Raw genomic sequence first — 24,307 nt, forward strand, 5'->3', positions numbered from 1 at the left:
CACCGCTGCACTCCAGCCCGGGCGACAGAGTGAGACTCCGTCTCCAAAAAAAAAAAAAAATCTTTTCCAAACAACAAAAAAAGGTTTTTTTGGCAAATTTACAACTTTTTGCAAATCTCTGTAATGTCTGGCTCAATAGAAGACAGGTGGATTCTCAAGTTTGCTTCTACATTCCATCTGTTGTGATACTTTGTTTTGACTGGATTTATGGAAAAAGACAAATCTGCATGGTTTTGGCTCGTTTCCTGAACTTTGTTCTCCAGCTATCATTTTGTGAAAAGTATGTCTATCGCACCCCTACTATAGTCACATCAGGCATATACTTTGTTTTGGTTGAAGCATGAAGAAAATCCAACCTCACACATGTATTGGTTGAAAAGGGGGTGAATATTTTTAATTTTTATGGGCTCATAAGTGTATCTATTTATGAGGTACATGTTATATTTCAATACAGGCATACAATGTATAATAGTCACATCAAAGTAAATAGAGTGTTTACCACCTCAAGCATTTATTGTCCCTTTGTGTTAGGAACACTCCAATTCCACCCTTTTGGATATTTTTAAATATGCAGTAAATTGTTGACTGGAGTCACCCTGTTGTGCTATCAAATACTAGATCTTATTCATTCTATGTGACTATATTTTTATACCCACTAAACATCTCCACTCTCCACCCTCCTCCCTGCTACTCTTTGTAGCCTCTCGTAACCATCATTCTACTCTGTCTCCATGAGTTCGCTTGTTTTAATCTTTACCTCCCACAAATGAGTGAGCACATGCAAAATGTCTTTTTTTTTTTAATTTGCCTGGCTTATTTCACTTAACATAATGTCCTCTAATTCCATCGATATTGTTGCAAATGATAGTATTTCATTTTTTATGGCTGAATAGTATTCCATTGTGTATAAGTGCCACATTTTCTATATCCATTCATCTGTTGATAGACTCAGGTTGAGTTGAAATCTTGGCTGTTGCAAATAGTACTGCAGTAAACATGGGAGGACAGATATCTCTTTGATATACTGACTTCCTCTCTTTTGTGTATATTCTTAGTAGTGGGATTGCTGGGTCATATGGCAGTTCTATTTTTAGTTTTTTTAGGAACCTCCATACTGTTCTCCATAGTGGTTGTACTAATTTACATTCCCACCAACAGTGTAGAAGGGTTCCCCTTTCTCTGTCCTCACCAGCATTTGTTCTTGCCTGTCTCTTGGATAACAGCCATTCTAACTGGGGTGAGAGGATATCTCCTTGTGGTTTTGGTTTGCATTTCTCTGATGATAAATGATGTTGAGCATTTTTTCATATACCTGTTTGATATTTGTATGTCTTCTTTTGAGAAATGCCTATTCACATCATTTGCCCATTTTTTAATAGGATTATTAGATTTTTTTTCCTATTGAGTTGTTTGAGCTTCTTATATATTCTGATTATTAACCACCCTTGTCAGATGAGTGGTTTGCAAATATTTTCTTCTATTCTGTGGGTCGCCTCTTCACTTGTTGATCATTTCCTTTGCTGTACAGAAGCTTTTTAACTTGATGTGATCCCATTTGTCCATTTTTACTTTGGTTATCTGTGCTTTTGAGGTCTTAGCCAAAAAATCTTGCCCTGACCAAAGTCCTGGAGAGTTTCCCCAGTGGTTTCTTCTAGCAGCTTCATGGTGTGTCCGGAATTGGTAGGTTCTTGGTCTCACTGACTTCAAGAATGAAGCCGTGGACCCTCGCAGTGAGTGTTACAGTTCTTAAAGGCGGCGTGTCCGGAGTTTGTTTCTTCTGGTGTTCAGATGTGTTCGGAGTTTCTTCCTTCTGGTGGGTTCGTGGTCTCGCTGGCTCAGGAGTGAAGCTGCAGACCTTCGCGGTGAGTGTTACAGCTCTTAAGGCGGTGCGTCTGGAGTTGTTTGTTCCTCCCAGTGGGCTCGTGGTCTCACTGGCTTCAGGAGTGAAGCTGCAGACGTTTGCGGTGAGTGTTACAGCTCATAAAGGCAGTGTGGACCCAAAGAGTGAGCAGTAGCAAGATTTATTGCAAAGAGCAAAAGAACAAAGCTTCCACAGTGTGGAAGGGGACCCGAGCGAGTTGCCACTGTTGGCTCCGGCAGCCTTCTTTTATTTTCTTATCTGGCCCCACCCACATCCTGCTGATTGGTACAGCCAAGTGGTCTGTTTTGACAGGGCGCTGATTGGTGCGTTTACAATCCCTGAGCTAGACACAAAGGTTCTCCAGTCCCCACCAGATTAGCTAGATACAGAGTGTGGACACAAAGGTTCTCCAAGGCCCCACCAGAGTAGCTAGATACAGTGTCAATTGGTGCATTCACAAACCCTGAGCTAGACACAGGGTGCTGATTGGTGTATTTGCAAACCTTGAGTTAGATACAGAGTGCCGATTGTTGTATTTACAATCCCTGAGCTAGACATAAAGGTTCTCCAAGGCCCCACCAGAGTAGCTAGATACAGAGTGTCGATTGGTGCATTCACAAACCCTGAGCTAGACACAGGGTGCTGATTGGTGTGTTTACAAACCTTGAGCTAGATGCAGAGTGCTGATTGGTGAGCTAGACGTAAAGACAATCCCTGAGCTAGACGTAAAGGTTCTCCACATCCCCACCAGACTCAGGAGCCCAGCTGGCTTCACCCAGTGGATCCTGCACGGGGGCTGCAGGTGGAGCTGCCTGCCAGTCCCTAGCCTTGCACCCGCACTCCTGCACTCCTCAGCCCTTGGATGGTCGATGGGACTGGGCGCTGTGGAGTAGGGGGTGGCGCTCATCGGGGAAGCTCGGGCTGCACAGGAGCCCACGGAGGGGGTGGGAGGCTCAGGCATAGTGGGCTACAGGTCCCGAGCCCTGCCCCGTGGTAAGGCAGCTAAGACTGGGTGAGAAATGGAGCGCAGTGCCCGTGGGCCGGCACTGCTGGGGGACCCAGTACACCCTCCGCAGCCGCTGGCCCAGGTGCTAAGCCCCTCATTGCCCAGGCCGGCAGGGCCGCCAAGCCCACGCCCACCTGGAACTCCAGCTGGCCTGCAAGCGCCGCGTGCAGCCCCGGTTGCCTCTCGCGCCTCTCCCTCCACACCTCCCTGCAAGCTGAGGGAGCCGGCTCTGGCCTTGGCCAGCCCAGAAAGGGGCTCCCACAGTGCAGTGGTGGGCTGAAGGGCTCCTCAAGTGCCGCCAAAGTGGGAGCCCAGGCAGAGGAGGCGCGGAGAGTGAGCGAGGGCTGTGAGGACTGCCAGCACGCTGTCACCTCTCAATAGTTTTAGGTCTTAGAATTAAATCTTTAATCCATTTTGATTTGATGTTTGTATATAGTGGCAGATAGGGAGTCTAGTTTCATTCTTCCACATATGGATATCTAGTTTCCACAACAGGATTTATTGAATGGACTGTCCTTTCCTCAATATCTGTTCTTGGCAGTTTTGTCAAAAATGAGTTCACTGTAGAGGTATGGTTTTATTTCTGGATTCTTTATTCTGTTCCATTGAGCTATGTGTCTGTTTTTATGCCAGTCCGAGGCTGTTTGGATTACTATAGCTCTGTAGTTGCAATTTAAAGTCAGGTAATGTGATTCCTCCAGTTTTGTTCCTTTTGTTCACAGTGGCTTTGGCTATTCTGGGTATTTGGTGATTCCACATAAATTTTAGGATTATTTTTTCTATTTCTGTGAAGAATGTCATTGATATTTTGATAGGAATTGCATTGAATCTGTAGATTGCTTTGGGTAGTATGGACATTTTAACAACACTGATTCTTCCATTCCATGAACATGGAATATATTTCCATTTTTTGTGTGTCCTCTTTCGTTTCTTTCATCAGTCTTTTGCAGTTTTCATTGTAGAGATCTTTCATTTCTTTGGTTAAGTTTATTCCTAAGTATATTACTTTATTTGTAGCTATTGTAAATGGGATTACTTTCTTGATTTCTTTTTCATATTGTTCACTGTTGGCATATAGAAATGCTCCTGATTTTTGCATGTTGATTTTGTATCCTGCAATTTTACTGAATTTATCAGTTCTAATTTTTTTTAGTGGAGTCTTTAGGTTTTCCCAAATATAAGAGCATACCATCTGCAAACAAGAATAATTTGACTACTTCTGTTCCAATTTAGATGCCTTTTCTTTCTCTTTTCTGATTGCTCCAGCTAGGACACTATGTTGAGTAACAGTGAAAGTGGGCATCCTTGCCTTGTTCCAGATCTTAAAGGAAAGGCTTTCAGTTTTTCGAGCTGGAATATTATAATTGCTTTTTCAGATCATTGCTTCTTAAGATAATAGTTTTAAGTTTTTTAATAGTTTAAGTTTCTTAAAGATTAATTACTATGTGGACTCTGAAATGATGCCAATGAACTTTTAATATTATGACACTAAAATCCATGGGTCTATCTTGCACTTTGAATTTATTTTTTTACACATCCATAATTTTACAGCATCTTGCATTGATCATTTAGAAAATTATTTTTAAATCCTGATTCAAGCACCAGAGACAGAAACAGTATATGTAGAACTTCTAAATGTTGACATATTTCATTATATAATATCAAAAAAATCACATTATCATATACATTAAAATACCACCAGCAGTATCAGAAAATTTTAAGTCATAGTGACAGACACAAATTCTACAAAAAATACTTATTTTTGCTTAAAACCTAAAATTTTATCATTGGCGATAAATTCTGTCTACTGTTTTCTTTGAAGGGATAGGCTCACTTTGTTAATATTTGAGAACATACCATCCATAGAACCGTAGCTTGTCAGTTGTTCTTTCAATAAAAATAGTATTCCATGAGAAAGGCAGAGAGTTCAGCTCACAGTTCAGTCACACAAGTGCTTCTCTTTGAGACAAATGTTGTACTTCAGTATGCAGGTGCTTTATGGGTACTTCTCATCTTGTGTCACTCTACTTAAGGACCAAGATTTAATAAAAGTAATAATTTTTATTGCTTCTCCAAGGTCATTCTTAAGTCAAAGAGGCACTTGTGTTTTTACTGCAAGTGTTTGGTTATGAAGAATATGATCACTACTACTAGTAGTTTGATGCCACCATACTAAGGTTCCAACAGTTCTACCCACCACTGCTTTTGTACCTCAATAAAAATATCAATGCAGCAAAAAGGGTAGTGTTTTAGTAGTACTATGAAAACCTTGCAGACCCTCTAAAAGGGTCTCAGGACTCCTGGGGGCCTGGAAACCCCTTGAGAACCACTGGTCCAAGAAGACATGAGATGAGGCTACCTAAATTGTAAGGTAGCATGCATGCAATCTCATTCAGTAATGATATTCCTAATCACTAATCCAGTGCTTTCAACTGGGCTCCCATTGAAACCTCCCGAGAGCAAGACCAGGCCCTATCACACTGAAGTGTTTTGGCGGCTACCCCCAGCTACTGGGATACCACCTCTACAGCTCAAAAGCATGTTGGGGTTTCAAATAAGGACTTTTAAAATCACATTATTATTCTATTCAAGACTAAAATTTTGATAATGTAAAAAACTGCTAATACGAATCTTTTAATATTAGATACAGTTGTAACTAGTATAATAAACTATCAGGAGAGTCAGTCTAGGGGCTAAGCTCCCATTCTACCACTTACTGTGTGCTCTCAGGTGAGTGACTTAGCCACTCTAGGTCTGAGTTTCCTTATATGGAAAATTTGTATTAGGATACCTGCCCCCAGAGAATTGTTATAAGGATTCGATGTGGTAATATATATAGGAAGGGTAGTGCCTGACAAATGTGTTGTCAGTACATTCCAGTGTTAACTTGGAAATACGAACATAAAAGGGATGATGCACTGAAACATCTGAATGCCAAATGAACGCCAATGGCAGGGAGTTCACCTTCAGTCAGATATACAGGAGGCAGAATGCTACAGTGGGAAGGGCTATTCAAAGTCATCAAGTCCAAAGTAGACTTTTTAAGTAGAATTCCCAGCTCTGCTCCTAAGCCTCTGACACCCAGGCCAAGGCTCTTTACAAACAACTCCCAGTTAGTATTTCCCAATTTTCTTTTAGGTGACTACAGTGCAAGTGTACTTTGGATGTTATTTCAATATTATCCGTGCATAATTATGCCCTTCTTTATCAAGAAGATGATAAAGCATCCGAACTTCAACCTTGGCCTTCAGCTATCATGCTTCCTGCTCAACAAAGGCAAAGAAGAGTTGCAAGCTGCATTCCAGTGCAGAGGACAGAGTTAAAGAAAAACAACTTGTTTAGGGTCTTGCCCTCAGGCCCTACTACAAACTTCAAACAAAAGCTATATCCTAAAAATGTGATTTCCCTGCATAAAGTTTCCCTTCATAAAAGGAAGCTGCTCCTTTGCAAACTGATTCTCAAGAAATCCACCATGGAGCAAAGGTCAACTAAGCAGTCTTTGGTTATAAACTTGAGGATCCTTTGAGTCTGCTGCTGGCCGATTCTGCCAAGAGGAAAAAAGAAACAAAGTTCTCCTAAAGCAATGTTATCAAGTGTGCTATGGTTCAAGTTCAAATCTGCGAATGTGGATGTCTTTTTCCTTCTAAGGTAGCAATCTGTGTTTGTGCTAATACATACTTAGCTGGGCCTTGAAGATGATTTTTTAAAATGATGTAAGTACCCTCTCCAAGAACTTTCCGGCCTATAAATGAGAGGCTTGCCTTCACACAGGTATCTGTAATTAGATTTTCAGCAAGTGTATTCCATTCCTTACTGTTTCTAATTCAGTAATACTTTCTTCCACAATGTTTTCTTTGCTCTGCGCTCCAGATTTTCATATCATTGTTATCTCATCTTTGTCCTTTTTTGAATTACTGTTGTATGATACCAGGCCTTCCTAAAGGTTCTCCCCTATTCCCCCTTGTTCACTCCACTGCCCCCACCCCCTGACCCACCACTGCATTCCTGGTCTTTTGCAAACTTTTGTCCTGCCTTCTTGCCTGCCTGCCTTTTGCATAGGTGTCATGCCATTGATTTTCTTCTTCCTCTTTTAAATGTGGACTCTTGTCCAGCCTTTATGTTTGCTGTGATATACTGTGAGTGAATTCTTTTAACATCGTTCCCCCCTTAGTTTGAGGACTGGGTGTTGTGATTGGGTTTTGTGACACAGCAGTCACTGTGCGTGTGCTGCAATTGCCCATTCTGTGTCAAGCCCTGCAGGGCTCCTCACCTTCTTACCCCTCACACCTTCTGCTCCATCCTGGGCTAGGGCCTCCTCTGCTGCAGGGCCATTCCCTGGCTCTGCCCTCTACCTGCAAGGATCCTACTCCAGGTGTGCTCCTCTTCCTCCCTCACCTTCTCCAAGTCTTTCCTCAAATGTCACCTTGTAAGTGAGGCCTCCCCTGACCAACCTACAGTATTTACAATTGCAATTTTCCTCCCTCTGACTTCCTCATAATCACCCTTCTCTGAAACCCTCCACAATGTGCTATGCTACTATTTATTTGTGTCTCCCTAGCAAAGTGTAAGCTACATGACCACGGATACTTTTGTCTGTTTCACTCACTGCTGCATGGGGTTCTAAAACTGTATCTGACAGAGTGGCTGCTCAATAAATGTGTTGAATGAATTAGAGGCAGCCCTTGGCTTGCCCTCAACTGTAATGCAATCTGTTTTTGTAAACATCTTACATCATCTTTCTTGTGTTGAATTTGAGCTTTCATATACCACATGCCTGAACACATGTGCTTGAAATGCTCACTGGGGTTTGGTTTTTATTATTCTTTATTTTTTGAGACAGGGTCTCTCTCACCCAGGCTGGAGTGCAGTGGCGCTATCCACAGCTCACTGCAGCCTTGACCTCTCAGGCTTAAGCCATCCTCCTGCCTCATCCTCCTGAGTCGCTGGAACCACATTCACCATGCCCAGTTAATTTTTTTTTTTTTAAATAGATGAGGTCTCATTATATTGCCCAAGCTGGTCTCAAACTCCTGGACTCAAGCGATCCTCCCACCTTGGCCTCCCAAAGTGCTGGAATTACTGGTGTGAGCCACCACACCCAGCTAGGGTTTGGTCTTAAACATTGAAAGTTCCTCATTCCTTGAAGTTACCTTGAGCAAGGCACCCTCTGCCTATGGAATCACCCACCCAGCACCCCAGGATGGAAGCCACAGGGTCTTCGTAGCAATGCCAGAGAAGAAAGCCTCTTCCCCTCCTTTTCCTAGTCCAGCCTAACTGGGGAGGATGAAATATTCCAGGGCAGCCCCCACCCCTCAACCCTGCCTAGCAGACAGATCCAGGAGGGGCTACTGGACCTATTGTGGGGTTCCCATTTGGGGTCAGCTGGCAGCCCTTCCCTGTCCCATACCCAGTCCTAGAATACTCCCCCATCCCATCCCTGCCCCATCATTACAGATTCTCCAATCAGATATTTTAACAACTTTGATACATAATTAACTTACTGTAAAAATCATCAAGTCTACAATTCAGTATGTTTTGGTATATTCAGAGTTTTGCCACCTGATATGGTTTGGCTGTGTTCCCACCCAAATCTCAACTTGAATTGTATCTCCCAAAATTCCCACATATTGTGGGAGGGACCCAGCGGGGAGTAATTGAATCATGGGGGCTGGTCTTTCCCATGCTCTTCTCATGAGTGATTAAGTCCCACAAGATCTGATGGGTTTATCAGGGGTTTCTGCTTTTGCTTCTCTCTCATTTTCTCATGCAGCCACCATGTAAGAAGTGCCTTTCACCTCCTGCCATGATTCTGAGGCCTCCCCAGCCATGTGGAACTGTAGGTCCAATTAAACCTCTTTTTCTTTTCAGTCTCCAGTATGCCTTTATCAGCAGCAGAAAACAGACTAATACAGTAAATTGGTACCAGTAGAGTGGGGCGTTGCTGAAAAGATACCCAAAATGTGGAAACTATTTTGGAACTAGGTAAGAGACAGAGGTTGGAACAATTTGGAGGGCTCAGAAGAAGCAGGAGAATGTGGGAAAGTTTGGAACTTCCTGGAGACTTGTTCAGTGGCTTAGCCCAAAATGCTGACAGTGATATGGACAATAAAGTCCAGGCTGAGGTGTTCTCAGACAGAGATGAGGAACGTGTTGGGAAGTGGAGTAAAGGTGACTCTTGTTAAGTTTTAGCAAAGAGACTGGCAGCATTCTGCCCCTGCCCTAGAGATCTGTGAAACTTTGAACTTGAGAAAGATGATTTAGGGTATCTGGCAGAAATTTCTAGGCAGCAAAGCATTCAAAACATGACTTGGGTACTGTTAAAGGCATTCAGCTTTATAAGGGAAGCAGAGCATAAAAGTTTGGAAAAATTGCAGCCAGACTATGGAATAGAAAAGAAAAACCCATTTTCTGGGGAGAAATTCAAGCCGGCTACAGAAATTTGCATAAGTAGCAGGAGCCTAATGTTAATCCCCAAGACAATGGGGAAAATGGCCACAGGCCATGTCAGAGACCTTCACAGCAACCCCTCCCATCATAGGCCCGGAGGCCTAGGAGGAAAAAGTGGTTCCATGGGCCAGACCCAGGGTCCCCATGCTGTATGCAGCCCAGGGACTTGGTGCCCTCTGTCCAAGCTGCTCCAGCTGTGGCTGAAAGGGCCAATGTATACCTTGGGCTGTGGCTTCAGAGGGTGGAAGCTCCAAGCCTTGGCAGCTTCCATATGGTGTTGAGCCTGTGGGTGCGCAGAAGTCAAGAATTGAGTTTGGGAACCTCTGCCCAGATTTCAGAAGATGTATGGAAACACCTGGATGTGCCAGCAAAAGTTTGCTGCAGGGGCAGGGTCCTCATGGAGAACCTCTGCTAGGGCAGTGCAGAAGGAAAATGTGGGATCAGAGCCCCCACACAGAGTCCCTACTGGGGCACTGCCCAGTGGAGCTGTGAGAAGAGGGCCACTGTCCTCCAGACCCCAGAATGGTAGATCCACTAACCAACAGTTTGCACCATGCACCTGGAAAAGCCACAGACACTCAACACTAGCCTGTGAAAGCAGCCAGGTGGGAGGCTGTACCCTGCAAAGCCACAGGGGCAGGGCTGCCCAAGACCATGGGAACCCACCTCTTGAATCAGCATGACCTGGATGTGAGACATGGAGTCAAAGGAGATCATTTTGGAGCTTTAAAACTTGACTGCCAGCCAGGTGTGGTGGCTCATGCCTGCAATCCCAGCACTTTGGGAGGCTGAGGCAGATGGATCACCTGAGGTCAGGTGTTTGAGACCAGCCTGGTCAACATGGTGAAACCTCGTCTCTACTAAAAATACAAAAAATTAGCTGGATGTGGTGGCAGGCAGCTGTAATCCCAGCTACTTGGGAGGCTGAGGCAGGAGAACTGCTTGAGCCCGGGAGGCAGAGGTTGCAGTGAGCCAAGATTGCGCCATTGCATTCCAGCCTAGGCAACAAGAGCGAAACTCTGTCTCAAAAACAAAAACAAAAACAAAAACAAACTTGACTGCCCTGCTGGATTTCAGACTTGCATGGGCCCTGTAACCCCTTTGTTTTGGCCAATTTCTTCCATTTGGAATGGCTGTATTTACCCAATACCTGTACCCCCACTGCATCTAGGAAGTAACTAACTTGCTATTGATTTTACAAGCTCATAGGCAGAAGGAACTTGCCTTGTCTCAAATGAAACTTTGGACTGTTGACTTTTAGGTTAATGGTGAAATGAGTTAAGACTTTGGGGACTGTTGGGAAGGCATGATTGGTTTTGTAACATGAGGACATGAGATTTGGAGGGGCCAGTGGTGGAATGATATGGTTTGGCTATGTCCTCACCCAAATCTCAACTTGAATTGTATCTCCCAGAATTCCCGTGTGTTGTGGGAGGGACCCAGGGGAGGTAACTGAATCACGGGGGCTGCTCTTTCCCATGCTATTCTCGTGATTGATAGTAATTCTCACGAAATCTGATGGGTTTATCTGGGGTTTCCACTTTTGCTTCTCTCTCATTTTCTCTTGCCACCACCATGTAAGAAGTGCCTTTCACCTCCCGCCATGATTCTGAGGCCTCCCCAGCCAGGTGGAACTGTAAGTCCAATTAAACCTCTTTTTCTTCACAGTCTCGGGTATGTCTTTATCAGCAGCATGAAAACAGACTAATACATCACCATTGTCACAATCTAATTTCAGAACATTTTCATCACCCAAAAAGAAACCCCTTACCATTAGCAGTTACTCCCTAGTCTCCTCCTGCCCCCAGCCTCTACCAACAACTGACCCACTTTGTCTACAGAGTTGCCCAATCTGAACATTTTATCTAATGGAATCATGCAATATGTGGTCTTTTGTGAATGGTTTATTTCACTTAACCTTTTTGAGCTTCATCTGTATCACAACATTATCAGTGTTTCATGCCTCTTGATTTCCAAGTAGTAGCCCATTGCATGGATAGACTACATCTTATTCATCCATTCAGCACATGGTGTTTAGGTTGTTTCCACTTTTTTACTATTGTGAATCATGATGCTGTAAACATTCATGTACAGGTTTTCGTACGGATGAATGTTTACATTTCTCTTAGGTATATACCAAGAAATGGGCTTGCTGGATCATATGGTAACTCCGTTTTACATTTTGAGCAGCTCTCAGACTGTTTTCCAAAGCCATTGCATCATTTTACATTCAAACCAGCAATGTATCCAATCAGTTTTTATGCTCAGGGAATAGCACCAACCAAACTGTATGCCCTCTGTGCCCCCTTCAAGCGCTCATTAAAATGTAAGTCACTCTTATTTGGGGACAGGTCACTTTCCAATACTTTCAAGAAGGTATCTGGTGAGAAAGTAGTGACAGTGACAGCCTCTTCTAGCAGCCTCAGAATGCACCGGGGTCTCTGATCCCACCTGGACTTTTCCTACCACCTTGCCTCACTCCCTGCTAGCTCCAGCCCAGGTTAGAGCTCCAACCCTTCCTGAGGTGACCACAATCACAGCACCTTCTACAATCTCTCCAGCTAATCTGCACATTCTTTTGAGGGAACAGGATATATTTAGTTATTTCAAATACTAAAATGATGTCTCATTCAAATATGGTTCTATATCCATGTTTAGTGGGCATATGATATCCATTATTTAGTGAATGATTGAGGTTCTGGGGGTGGTGGTAATTAATACTTTTAGCAGTATATATTACATTCAAAGAAAACGTACCCTCTTGAAATTCCTGAAAGCTGGATCTTAGAACTGAGTCACCTTTTCAGGGTGCCGACAAGTGCTATGTATTGTGAAAAAGACGGAGGGGGCCACGATCAGTAGGAAGCCCTCTTCCTGCCTTTGCTTTCCTGGGGGCCAGAGCTCAATGGGGCAAGGGAGCAAGCTGCCCCTTCCTTCAGTGAGGGCTCTCACTTAGAACTTCCATAAGTTATTTTGGCCTCGCTTTTATGTTTTAATATTAGTGTATACACTTGGTCACTACTCCTCAGCTGAGGAGCAGTGATGTCATCATATTTGGATTTGGATTAATATCTGTTCCTTCTCTTCCTGCTATCAAGAAGAATTGTCAAGGTGGGACTTCCAGCTATGTCTGAGTAGGGGGTGGCAAATCCTCTCCCCAAAAAGCATCTATTAAAAGCTGGACAAAATGTATGTTTCTGCACTGTAGAAATTGAACAAAGGTATACACTATGAAAAAGGTTTATGCTTGAAAAACTGGAGCACAGTGGGTGTTTGTGGGATCCTTTCCTAGGGCTGCACATGTGCCCCCACCAGCTCAGCTGGGTTAGAGCTTTAGCCAGGGCAGGACAGACTCTGAGGACTCCGATGGTCCAATGGGACTTGCTCAATTTGCAACAGTGGACAATACCCATACCCAGAGAAGTCAGTGGAAGTGACAATCTCAGAGGATGAGAGGGGAGGGCTAATGGTACCACAAGCTGGGAACCGTGTGGTTGGGCCAGGCGCTTTCCTAGATGAGGCCACACGTGGGTGCAGAGGAGACCTGGGCAACACTTCCATTACTGGTTGCCTCTGAGGCTGGACATAGGAGCCTCAAGAGACAAAGTTGATTAATTGGACATCATCAAATTTAAAAGATGTTAAACTTCAAAAGACACCATTAAGAAAAGACAAGCCAAAGCCTGAGAGAAAATATTTGCAAGTTATATATCTGATAAGGTTTCTTACAACTCAATAAGAAGGAAAATAATGCCATTTAAAAATGGGCAAAAGAGGCTGGATGCAGTGGCTCATGCCTGTAATCCCAGCACTTTGGGAGGTCAAAGCAGGTGGATCACTTGAGCCCAGGAGTTTGAGACCACCCTGGCCAACATGGCAAAACCGCATCTCTACAAAAAAATACAAAAATTAGCTGGGCATGGTGGCGGGCACCTGTAATCCTAGCTACTCAGGAGGCTGAAGTAAGAGGATCTCTTGAGCCTGGGAGGCAGAAGTTGCAGTGAGCCCAGAACACGCCACTGCACTCCAGCTTTGGTGACAGAGCAAGACCCTGTCTCAAATTAATTAAAAATGGGCAAAAAGATATGAATATTTTTATCAAAGAAGATATACAGAAGAGAAATAAAGCACATGAAAAGACACACCACCACTAGCCATTAGAGAAATGCAAATGAAAATCACAATGAAATACCTCTATGCATCACCTAGAATGTCTATAATTTAAAAGACAGATGATGGCAGGTTTGGGTAAAGATGCAGATAAACTACAACCATTGCATATCACAAGCAAGAATGTAAGATTGTATAGCTACTTTAGAAAACAGTTTGTTTTTCTTTCTTTTTTTTGAGCCAGAGTCTTGCTCTGTCACCCAGGCTGGGGTGCAATGGCGCAATCTCGGCTCACTGCAACTTCTGTCTCCCAGGTTCTAGCGATTCTCCTGCCTCAGCCTCCCAAGTAGCTGGGATTACAGGAGTGTGCCACCATGCCCAGATAATTTTTGTATTTTTAGTAGAGACGGGGTCTCGCCATGTTTGCCAGGCTGGTCTTGAACTCCTGACCCCAGGTGATTCACCTGCCTCGGCCTCCCGAAGTGCTGGGATTACAGGCCTGAGCCACTGTGCCCAGCAAGTTATCTCTTTAAAAGAAACTTACCATACAATCTAGCAATTCCTCCCCTAGCCATCTACCTGAGAGAAATGAAGAAATTTCTGCACAAAGACATGTATGTCTACACACATTCATAGTAACATTCTTCATAAGGGCCTCAAACTGGAAATAACCCAAATGTTCATCAACTGATGAGTTAGCAAAATATATTAAACAGGAGAGAAGTGCTAATACATGCAAAAACATGCCAGGTGCAAACCATACTGTATAATTCAATTTATGTGAAATATCACACAGACAGGAAGCAGATCAGTGGTTGCCAAAGGCTGAGGCTTGGAGTGGGGATTAACTGCAAATGGGCACCAGGAAACTTTTTGGAAGATCATGGAAGTGCTCTCAAACTGGATTTGGTGGTGGTGGCACAATGTTATGGTATGTAAATTATATCTCAGTAAAGCTGTTGGGGTAAAAAACAAATGGAATTTCTGACAATTCATATGTATCTGTCTTACCTGGACTAGCTGAAGCCTCTGTTTCCTTTTCTTCACAACTTCTTGAGATTTACTAAAACCAATGAAAAATATATTTAATAGATTACTCAAGAATGTTCCCCAAACTCATCACTTGCCTAGGCCTCATCTGAAGCTTGAATTGTCGAACAGAAAATCATCCAGGCCAGGTCATGCTTGTAATCTCAGCACTTTGGGAGGCAGAGGCAGGCAGCTCATTTGCGGTCAAAAATTGGAGACCAGCCTGGGCAATGTGGTGAAACCCCATCTCTACCAAAAAAAAAAAAAAGAAAAGAAAACAAAATTAGCCAAGCATGGTGGCATGTGCCTGTAATCCCAGCTACTCAGGAGGCTAAAAGGTGGGATGATCGCTTGAGCCTGGGAGGTTGAGACTGCAATGAGCCGTGATCATGCCACTGCACGCCAGCCTGGGGCAACAGAGCGAGACCCTGTCTCAAGAAAGAAAAAGAAAAGAAAAAAGAAAATTATCTGGACACATTAAACTCAAGTCAGATGCATAGCAGAAAGTCTGAGAGTTAAACTCCAAGTCCTATACCCTGTTCATGTTACAAGTTGAGAGACAGCAGTTTGAAATTTCACTTCCACTAGAGGACAATGCGATCCTTAGGGTGCACTCTCCCTCAATAATTCTTTCGCTCTCGTGAGTGACAAGGCTCTTGCTTCACCAGCCCTATCTTTTGTACACAGTAGAGAACAGGCTGGATTCTCTCCATTCCTTCTGGAAACTCACTTTGCCCATCATCAGGAAATGTTCCATTCATCAACTTTTACTAAATCATTATTGATGCCTATCTGATGATTTAAGAAGGTTCTCCGTTTCTGTACAGGAAAACGATGAGATTAAGGTAGGAATGGCTTCTGATTTTGGTTAAATTATCTAGACCTGATTTTTCTTTGCAGCTACTAAAGATTCCCAGATCTTTACAGCCCCTCTTGAAGGAATGAATTTTAAACTTTGTAAGTTTCAAGAGGGGGGCAGAAAGATCTGGCTATGGACTATGGTCAGGAAAGACAGGTCTTATGGAGGTCAGACGGTGGTCACCTGTGTTCCCACACACCTGGTTTATGTATCTGTCATCACTCTGATCAATATCCACTTCAAATGACATTACTTCTGTACCTGTCTGACCTGAAGACTAGGCAGAAAACTACTAGTTCTAAGGTTTTTCTTCATGCGAGAACAAAGCACAGTGCTGGGTCAGGTAGACATTTCGGGTTTGCTGAAGCGGATCAACGGTTTGTCTATCATTCATGGAACACTTCCGTTACCCACCACCTAAAGCAGACATGGCCAAAGCGGTGGTTAGTTTTCTGCTCAGTCCTATAACCTGTTGTTTCTCACTGCAGACAGGCAATGGAAGAGGAGCAGACAGGAAGGAGGGAAGGAAACTTAAGAATTACTAATCAGCTACTCAATGCTGGACAATATGAGTTTTCACTGAATCCTTAAAACAACCCTATTGGCTAGGAATAATGAGGCCCACCTTAGAACTCTGCAAAATAAAAGGTCTGGGGAAGGGGATAGGAGATGCCCTAGAGACAAGAGGCAATGTGTACAGCTGGGTCTTTAGACCAAGCTCCAAGCTTGTGCATTTCAGAAGCTGGAGGGCCTACAGAGAGCAGGCATCATGCCAGACACTGGGTATGCAGCGGCCAACCCAAACAGACTTCATCTGGCCTCTGCATAGCTTAAAGCTCTAGTAAGGGGCACACATCATTCAGAGATTCACAAAAATACACAGGTAATTACAAACTGTGCTAATACCATAAAAGTTCAGTACTCTTTGTATTAAGAGGACATTGCCTCTCAACAAATACAGATGTTTGGTAATCACCAGAACTTATTTTATCCCCAGCCCTGAAGATTTCACTGTAGGTGCTGGTGATGGAATAGACACGATATAATACTTACATATACCCATCATTATTTTGTAAACACTGGTTGAATATTTCTTCTCCAATGAGAAAATGGCACAACAAAGTCAAAATATGATTTGTTTCAGTTTTATTTTCCTGTCTCAGTTTCAGTAAAAGATTCAGAGAACTGATTGACACACATCATAAGCTATCACCCATATACCCTAAATATACACTGTTTATGCTTTTTCTTTTTCACGGAACAAGGTGACACTATCTTTGTTCAAACCAAAGTGAAAAGGAAGAGATACAATAATTTTAAAAAGAGGGGTGTGTGTGGTCTTTCACTCTCAGATAGTGAATGTACGTCACCACAACAAGGAAAAAGCGCTGAGGAAGAATGTGCATCCCACAGGTCAGAGAGTCAAGCAGGAAGTACCAGTAGAGCACCTCCAAATATAGCAAATTTGGAACAATTAGGCATTACTGTGAAAGAACTCCCTAGTTTTTCATTTGTCTGCCACCACATTGCTACATTGGAATTTAAGCCCTCTTCACAGTGCAAATATCAAAATGAGCCAAGTCAGGGTTTTATGGCAATCTTTTGCTAAAATATATTCTATTTTAATATACATGCTATAAAAGTATGCTAAAAAGGTCAATCGAGAGCTCCATTAAAATTAATAATTTGCTTTTTTACATATAGGATAATGTACATTCAATTCTAAAAGTATATTTGAGAAAAGCTATTACTGTGATCCCAAATATTTCTAGCTTCCTATTTTGTTTATAATAATATTGATTTTATAACACACATATTCAGTAATGCTTTCTTATAATTCTGGATTTCAATGCCTCACCAATTATTTTAAATACAAATGTGGGGGGATCTGTGTATCTCAAGGAGTTCTTACTCATGCAAACTACTGAGTTTTTAATGTAAGTTCTTATAAAATTTTCATTTTATTCTTTAAACTTTGGTAGCCTAAATTTTTTTTATGACCAACATTTGAAGCTGTAATGGGACAAATAAAAACATGAGATGTTGAAAATTAAACTTGTAGGTGGCCTGATTTTAAATGCAATCACTGCCTCCTATAATAACATTTCCAGTATCAATTTTAGATTTGTATGGATAGTGTGAGATACACTGGCTGAACACATGCAGTGATGATGAATCAATGGAGTATATGCTGGACCATAAAATGGACTCTTGGTACCGAGTGCACCTATGTCTAATCATGTGTGCATGTGAGGAGGTGCTGGCTGACTGCATCAGCGGAACCCAGGTATAACGGCAATCTTTTGTTTTAGGTATAGTAGACGGAAATATAAAATAATGGAAAGTTTTTGCTGATTTAAACAAAAATATTTACTCTTTTCATTAGCAAAACATTATTTAAAATATATCTATTTCTCCCCTCTGAACATTTAACTAGGAGCACTGGGCAATTTTTGAAGGTTTAGTGCTGATTGTTTAATACAATAAATATGGCTGTGGAGAGCACACAGCAGCAGTAGCTTACATACGTCCACGGATAAGAAATTTACTCTCATCTGGTTAGTGTCCAGTCCACCAAAGGAAAGGTTTGGCATTCGTGTGCTTTTTGTTCGTGTAGGAATCAATTCTGCTTGATTTTCATTCTTGGAAGAAAAAATAATCGGCTGATATCCTCAAATTTTATGACATGATGCAAAAGAGCAAGGGGACAAAGATGACCTATGGTCAAAAAGCTGGACTGGGATCAGGTCTCCAGGCAGATCTTCCTTCTTGCGAGATGAGTCTACAAAGGGCTGCACTAGAAGCCAGGAGTGAGGCATCGGGGACACGGGGGTGGGTTGCTCCCACTCGGGCAAGCATCTCCTGCTCTGCTGCAGCCACAACCCCGACTCACTACCCTACAGAACCATGGAAGCCAGTTCACAGGGAAACAGGTAAAAGTGAAGCACATGACGAAGAGATGGCCCAGGCCACAGGTCACCGTTTGAAGCTGCCTCCTGAGCTACTGTCCTCTGTTGAGATAATATGCGGAGGATCCGTACACTGTGTTCTTCACAGCAGAATTCTTCCTTGTTGCTCTTGAAAAGTTTTTGTGAGGTCGTGACCTTCCAAACAATTTTATCAGAAGTAGTCTGATGCCTGCTCTTCCTAACAAACCAATCATGGCAAAAATTTCAGGCTCCCTCCCCTGAATTTTGAAACTACCTAAAAGCAGAATGTTTTCCCCTGGCAAATGGTTACTTCTTTGAAAAGTAGACAATCTTTTTTTTTTTTTTTTAAATCCAACTAAGCCCTTTAGAAAGTACTCCAGACTACATGAGGAGGAAGTGCAGGAGAACTGACTTCCTATTGTGCCTTGCATAAAACATTTTGCTAAAATTAAAAGCAGCTCCAAGTGCAAAAGTAAATATTTGTGCAAAAAGGCACACTGCCAGGTGCAATCTTAAAACATCCTCAACTTACTCATTTTATAGTGTTTGACTCTTTTAAATACCAGTCTTTTAAATTATGAAACCTAGCAAGTAAGGGGAAGGAAGTTCACATCAGAAAATACACTTTAGAAAAGGTACAAGACATTTTGCTGGCAATTTGCTACTTATTTCATAACATAGATCAAGTAAGTGTTTGTTAAATATTCACAGTAATTTCAGAGAGAAACATATCTCCAAAACTTCAACCTATTGCATTTTTAACTATTTTTCTGTACAATTTATAAAACATCTGTCAGTGTTTTTCTGAATAATTCCTTCTTGTCAGTCCTTCCCTCTCTGGATCCAGTTATACCTTCAAGGCGGGTTGTAGGATTCCTTTCTCAATGAGATGAGTCTTCAGGGTTTTATATATATTTAACTGCTGTTCAGGTTGAAGCACCAACAACTGCTGTAGCACTTTGCTGGGATTTGGGCCCCTAATGATAAAAGGCAAAGAAGACAAGTTCGTGTTATTTTAATAGGGATAAGTGAAGCACATACCTCCAATTTAAAACAAACCATTCCTTTAAGTGTAGAGTAGGAATCTTTACAGAATTAAAATAGCTCTTGATAATAGCTCACTTTAATGTGCAATGTTAGTGTCAAGGGTTACAGCAGAGAGGGAGAAAGAATGCACAAACACAAAACACAAGAGCAATATAAGTCAATGGAAGGGGTGCAGATCTAAGTTCTACAAAAGTTCTTGAAAGGGCAACCAAAGTTAAAGGTGGGGATAAATGGCAAATCTTGAGATTGAATGAGACACAAAAACTATTCTGTAAGGAAAGGAGCCTGGTGAACATAGGACAAACCAAAAAGAGGGCATGAAAATATAATTGAAATTTTTAACTTCCAAGAAACTTGAGATGATGAAAGGTATTTTGTTGAAAAATATCTCCAGGGAGTTATGAATATTCAGAGTCAGAACACAAAAGTCCTGAGCCTAGCACTGAAGCCCCTTACCAGTGATACAGGTGCCGTGGACTTTGTTCAAAGACAGTCCTAGGTAAACTCCAATATAAAAAACAAAACAAAAGCAGATCTGCTTTAAAATCCAATGGGAAAAAGCAACATACAAGTCATGTATAGGGATGGCATAGAATTCTAAGAAAGACATTTATGTGGGTAAATAATGTATGACTTACAATAAAGATTGTTCACATTGAATTATAGGAAGTAGAAATCCCAGCAACAAAGAAATGTTTGCTATTTAGTGTTACCACAATGAGGATGAGCAGAGGAACTATTTACTCTGAAAATCTTTGACTTAACAAATTGCACAAGGGCCCAGATGAGCCATCCCACCAAGGGTCATCTTCATGCACGTGGCTCAACTCATCTGCCAAAAAACTTTCACACTCAGGTCAGGACACTGTTCGTCTTATTTCATTTCTTTAAAAGAGTCAGCAACTTCACAGCATAAACCCCAAGTAGAGACCAACAGAGAAAAGGAAGGCTGCTTTAGCAAGTTCAGCTAAATGCAAAATTGTGTCAGCAGGTGCTCCCAGCTAGTTGCATCCTGGCACTCTCAGTGTCTTCTAACAGTCTAAATAGCTGCTTTCAAACGGTGGACAACATGGCTCAGCATGACATCTCCCTACTGAGAGGACAGCATTTTTTTTTTAAAAGAAAGCATATGAGTTAATGCCCTAAAAAGCTGCCATATTCTGAAAACAAAGTTCTAAGGATTTAACCACTAATTACTAATACCCAAATAGATCAATAAATAATATGCAAATAAGTTAAATAGTCCCATTAAAAGGATAAAGATTATCAACTGTCTTATAAATAAAACAGGGAAAAAAATCAGCTATATGCTTACTAGAAAAAAGAAACACATTAAATATAAGGAAAAGGGAATGTTAAAAATAAAAGGAGAGACAAAGAAATAACATGCAAACACTGACCAAAAGAAAGCTGATATTGCTATTCTAATATTCAACACAGTAAGCTTTAAGGCAAGCAGTAAAGACAGACATTATATAATGACAAAAGGATCAATTCAATGGAGAGATATGACAATCCTAAATTTGTATATACCTAATACAACCTCAAAATATATAAACCAAAAATTGGTAGAACTACAAATAAAAAAATACATTTACAATCACAATGAGAGACTTTAACAAAGCTCTCTTAGTAACTGATAGAACAAGCGGACCAAACAAACACAAAAACAAATAAACAAAAATCAGTACAGAAGATTTAATTAAACCTCACCTAACTGACACAGACAAAACTACAACCCAAAACTACAGAATACACCTTTGCCCATGGAGCATGTACTAGAATAGATAACATGCTGCACCACAGAATAGATCTCAAAAATTATAAAATACTCAAATCATAGAGTATGTTTTCCGACCACAGTGGAATTAAGGGAGGAAAGTGAAAAAAATCTCCATTTGTTTGAAAACTAAGGAATATGCTTCTAAATAACCCATGTGTTAAAGAAGATATAATACTGGAAATCAGAAAACATGTAAATAATGAAAATACAAATATCACAACTTGCAGGAAGAGGATAAAGTGATACTTAATAGTCTTCAATGGATAAATTAGATAAGAAGGCTAAAAATCAATAATCTAAGCTTATCTCCAGAATTAAAAAAAGAACAGCATATTCAACATTTAAAAAAGGCAGAGAAATGAAAGATGAGAGGAGAAATCAATGAGGTAAAAAATTTACAGTAGAGAAAATTAACAAAGCCTGGAGTTGATATTTTTGAAAAGATTAATGAAATTGATAAACTCGCTATCAAGACTGTCTCTCAAAAATAGTTAATATAAAAATTCTCACACTACTGTGGTACATATTTAAAATGTGTATTTAGGGATTGCTAAATATGAATTTCCTTCCAAGTACTATGAAGGAAATCCATGTTTTCTACAGCTCAGGCACTATTAATAATTATGCATTCTGCCTTCTGGGCCCCCAGTAGAGACCACAGAAAATAAAGTTAACATGCAGTTGATGTTAAGCCTTCACACTCACACTGGTATTTCAAGGCAGATCCAAAACATTAAGGTTTAATAACAAGAATAAACCACCCTTTATAAAATGGCAATATTCATCCACCCATCCACCAGCCAGCCCCTACACACACAGGCATGATCCCCTCGGCCTGCTTTATTTTTCTGTGTGACACTTACAACCATCTAACAAACTATATTTATTTGTTTATTGTCTCTTTCTCATCATTCTTTCTTCAACTTCCAAACAAGTAGCTATGGGGGCAGAGATTTGGTTTGTTTTGTTCTCTGCCATATTTGTCCCTAGAACATTCTACAATATGGCAGGCACTCAAGTAATAATTGGTAGACTGGATGCATTTCGTTATCTTCCTTTTTAACTCTTAGTATTCATGATCATTGCAATGCCCACAGTTGAGAAATCAAATCTCCTCAAGTTTCAAATCCTGTACCATCCACATTAATTGGGTCTTTAATGTGGTCCAGGACCATGACAAATACTATCTTTTTTTAAGTTGTTCAAATGTAGGTAAAACAATTACAAGTTAACCATCTTGCTCAAGACTCTAATTCCAGGGGCCACCATTCACTTTAATATTGTAGATTACCATTGACGGAAAAAGTTAACTTACTCAAACTAATGTTGATGGAAATGAGAACTCAAAGAAATCATCTAAAAAATGTCTCAAATGTAAAAGTACCTTATAAAACTTGTGATGTACACATGTACAAAAGTTGCCATCAAATACTGACAATCAAATCTGTCCATTATCCCACCATGTCCAGGAATGGTATTTGCAAAATCCTTTAGAAACAAACAAATATATTAGCAAATTTTCAAAAAATCACCTGCTATAAAATTCCTATCTGTGTCTCTTTGGCGTCATGGACTCACTCTAACGAAAATACATTACTATTGGATTTTTTTCACTAAATAAAAACTTATTAGAACACATCCAGCAGATTAAAACCACATCTTCCAAATACATGCTTCTTTTAGAATGATTTCTGAATTGACCCACAGCATTCATTCATCAAACGTTAATTAAATCTAGCACTTACTTTTTTTCGTTAATAAAACTTTTTCTAAATAAAAATTATCTTAGCTATTACTAATCTAATTTTGTTACAGCCTAGCTTTCTTTTTAACCACAAGCTGTTTGGGGAGCTATTTTAGTGCTGCTAAAAGATGTACAACTGGTTCTAACTTGTTTATCCTAATAGTTCTTACTCTGAAATAAACATTTTACTACTATGATAAACATTTCTTCTTCTTTTTTTAAGTGTTAGAGTAAAAAATAAAATTACAGTGAGCCCATCTGGGACACATTAGTCCATTAAATGGCCACACTGAGGGAATGGTAGTAAGCCTCTGCAAACTGACCCTTTACAGGTAGATTCACATGTCTGGGTGCCCAGGAAATGGACATGACTAACTGCTCTTCTAGTTCACTCAGGCACCCTAAAAATATCTAAACTACAACAGCAGTAGCTGTTTGGTTTCCAACATGCAAAAAAAACTCACCATTTAACAAAAAATCTTGGATTGGAGACCATTAAAGAAAATACCATTCTAAATATAACATTTTTCTTTTTAAAATAATTACTGAAAAAGTCTTTGGTTAATTTTTGCCAACCCATTTCTCTCCTTCTCTTCCTTACTAGTCAAAGCATAAAAGAGCCACAGTAACTCAATGCCACTCTGCTATTACAGCCTTCGCAAGATACTCATCCAGCACAGCTGTTGCTGTAGTTCTCTGGGGAAGTGTATTGTCTGCCCTAGTAGGTGGTGAGCATCTTTAGAACAGGAACAACATCTTGTATATTTTTGTATACTGCATTGCACCTTACATAGTAGCTTCCCACTGGCAAATGCTCGCTGAGTTCACTTATTCCCTGACCCCGTAGGCCGCGTGTGATCTGGTCCCACCAAACTCTGCGGTCTCATCTCCTACTCTCAACCACAGCCACACTGTTCTTGCTCACCTTCTAACAGGCTAACCTCTTCCACTCCTCTGTACACTCTGGAACTCTCTTCTTAGTTTTCTCTGGAGGAGTTCTTTTCTCAAATCTCTACTTAAGTGCCACCTCCTCAGAAAGGCTTTCCCTGACCACCCCAACTTCCATAGCCACTTTCTAACCCCAGATGGTGCCTCAGCCATGTGAGGGAAGCTGAGATGAAATTGCTGAGATAACATGTCACTTTATGATGATCTAACCTAATACACAGGGATAATTTTAGGTCTCTGGAACAGGGGTCAGAAAAGTATGTCCCACAGATCAGATCCAGGCCACAACCTATTTTTATAAATAAAGTTTTATTAAATCCAGCCATGCCCATTCATTGACATATTGTCCACGGGGGGCTTTCTCACTGCAACAGCAGGGTTCAGGGTTGAGAAGCTTTGATAGAATATATGGTCTGCACATCCTAATAAATGTATTGTTTGCCCTTTACAGAAAGAGTGTGATGACACCTGACTTAGCAGAATGGACAGTTACATAGCCAAAGGTTCTTCTGCATGTCCCTTCAAGTGAGACTGTAGTAAAAC

The 24,307-nt window shown here is 41.2% G+C and overlaps 1 protein-coding gene across 3 annotated transcripts in view; it reads right to left on the reverse strand.

Annotated features, from left to right (window-relative positions):
• Positions 1-24,307, reverse strand: part of CDS1 (CDP-diacylglycerol synthase 1) — a 97,952-nt gene that overhangs the window by 12,905 nt on the left and 60,740 nt on the right. For 2 of the 3 annotated variants that reach the window (XM_517179.8, XM_016951502.4), the window contains 2 exons: positions 22,457-22,560; positions 16,442-19,219 (listed from right to left, as the gene is read on the reverse strand). In XM_517179.8, the coding sequence (XP_517179.2) occupies positions 19,090-19,219; positions 22,457-22,560 (234 nt within the window). In that variant the 3' untranslated portion in view covers positions 16,442-19,089. Of the gene's footprint in view, positions 1-14,435; positions 14,488-16,441; positions 19,220-22,456; positions 22,561-24,307 lie in introns of those variants that run through there. The other variant, XM_063809495.1, reaches the window with a different exon arrangement.

Source organism: Pan troglodytes, chromosome 3 (assembly GCF_028858775.2).
Source record: "Pan troglodytes isolate AG18354 chromosome 3, NHGRI_mPanTro3-v2.0_pri, whole genome shotgun sequence".
Taxonomy (NCBI): Eukaryota; Metazoa; Chordata; class Mammalia; order Primates; family Hominidae; genus Pan; species Pan troglodytes.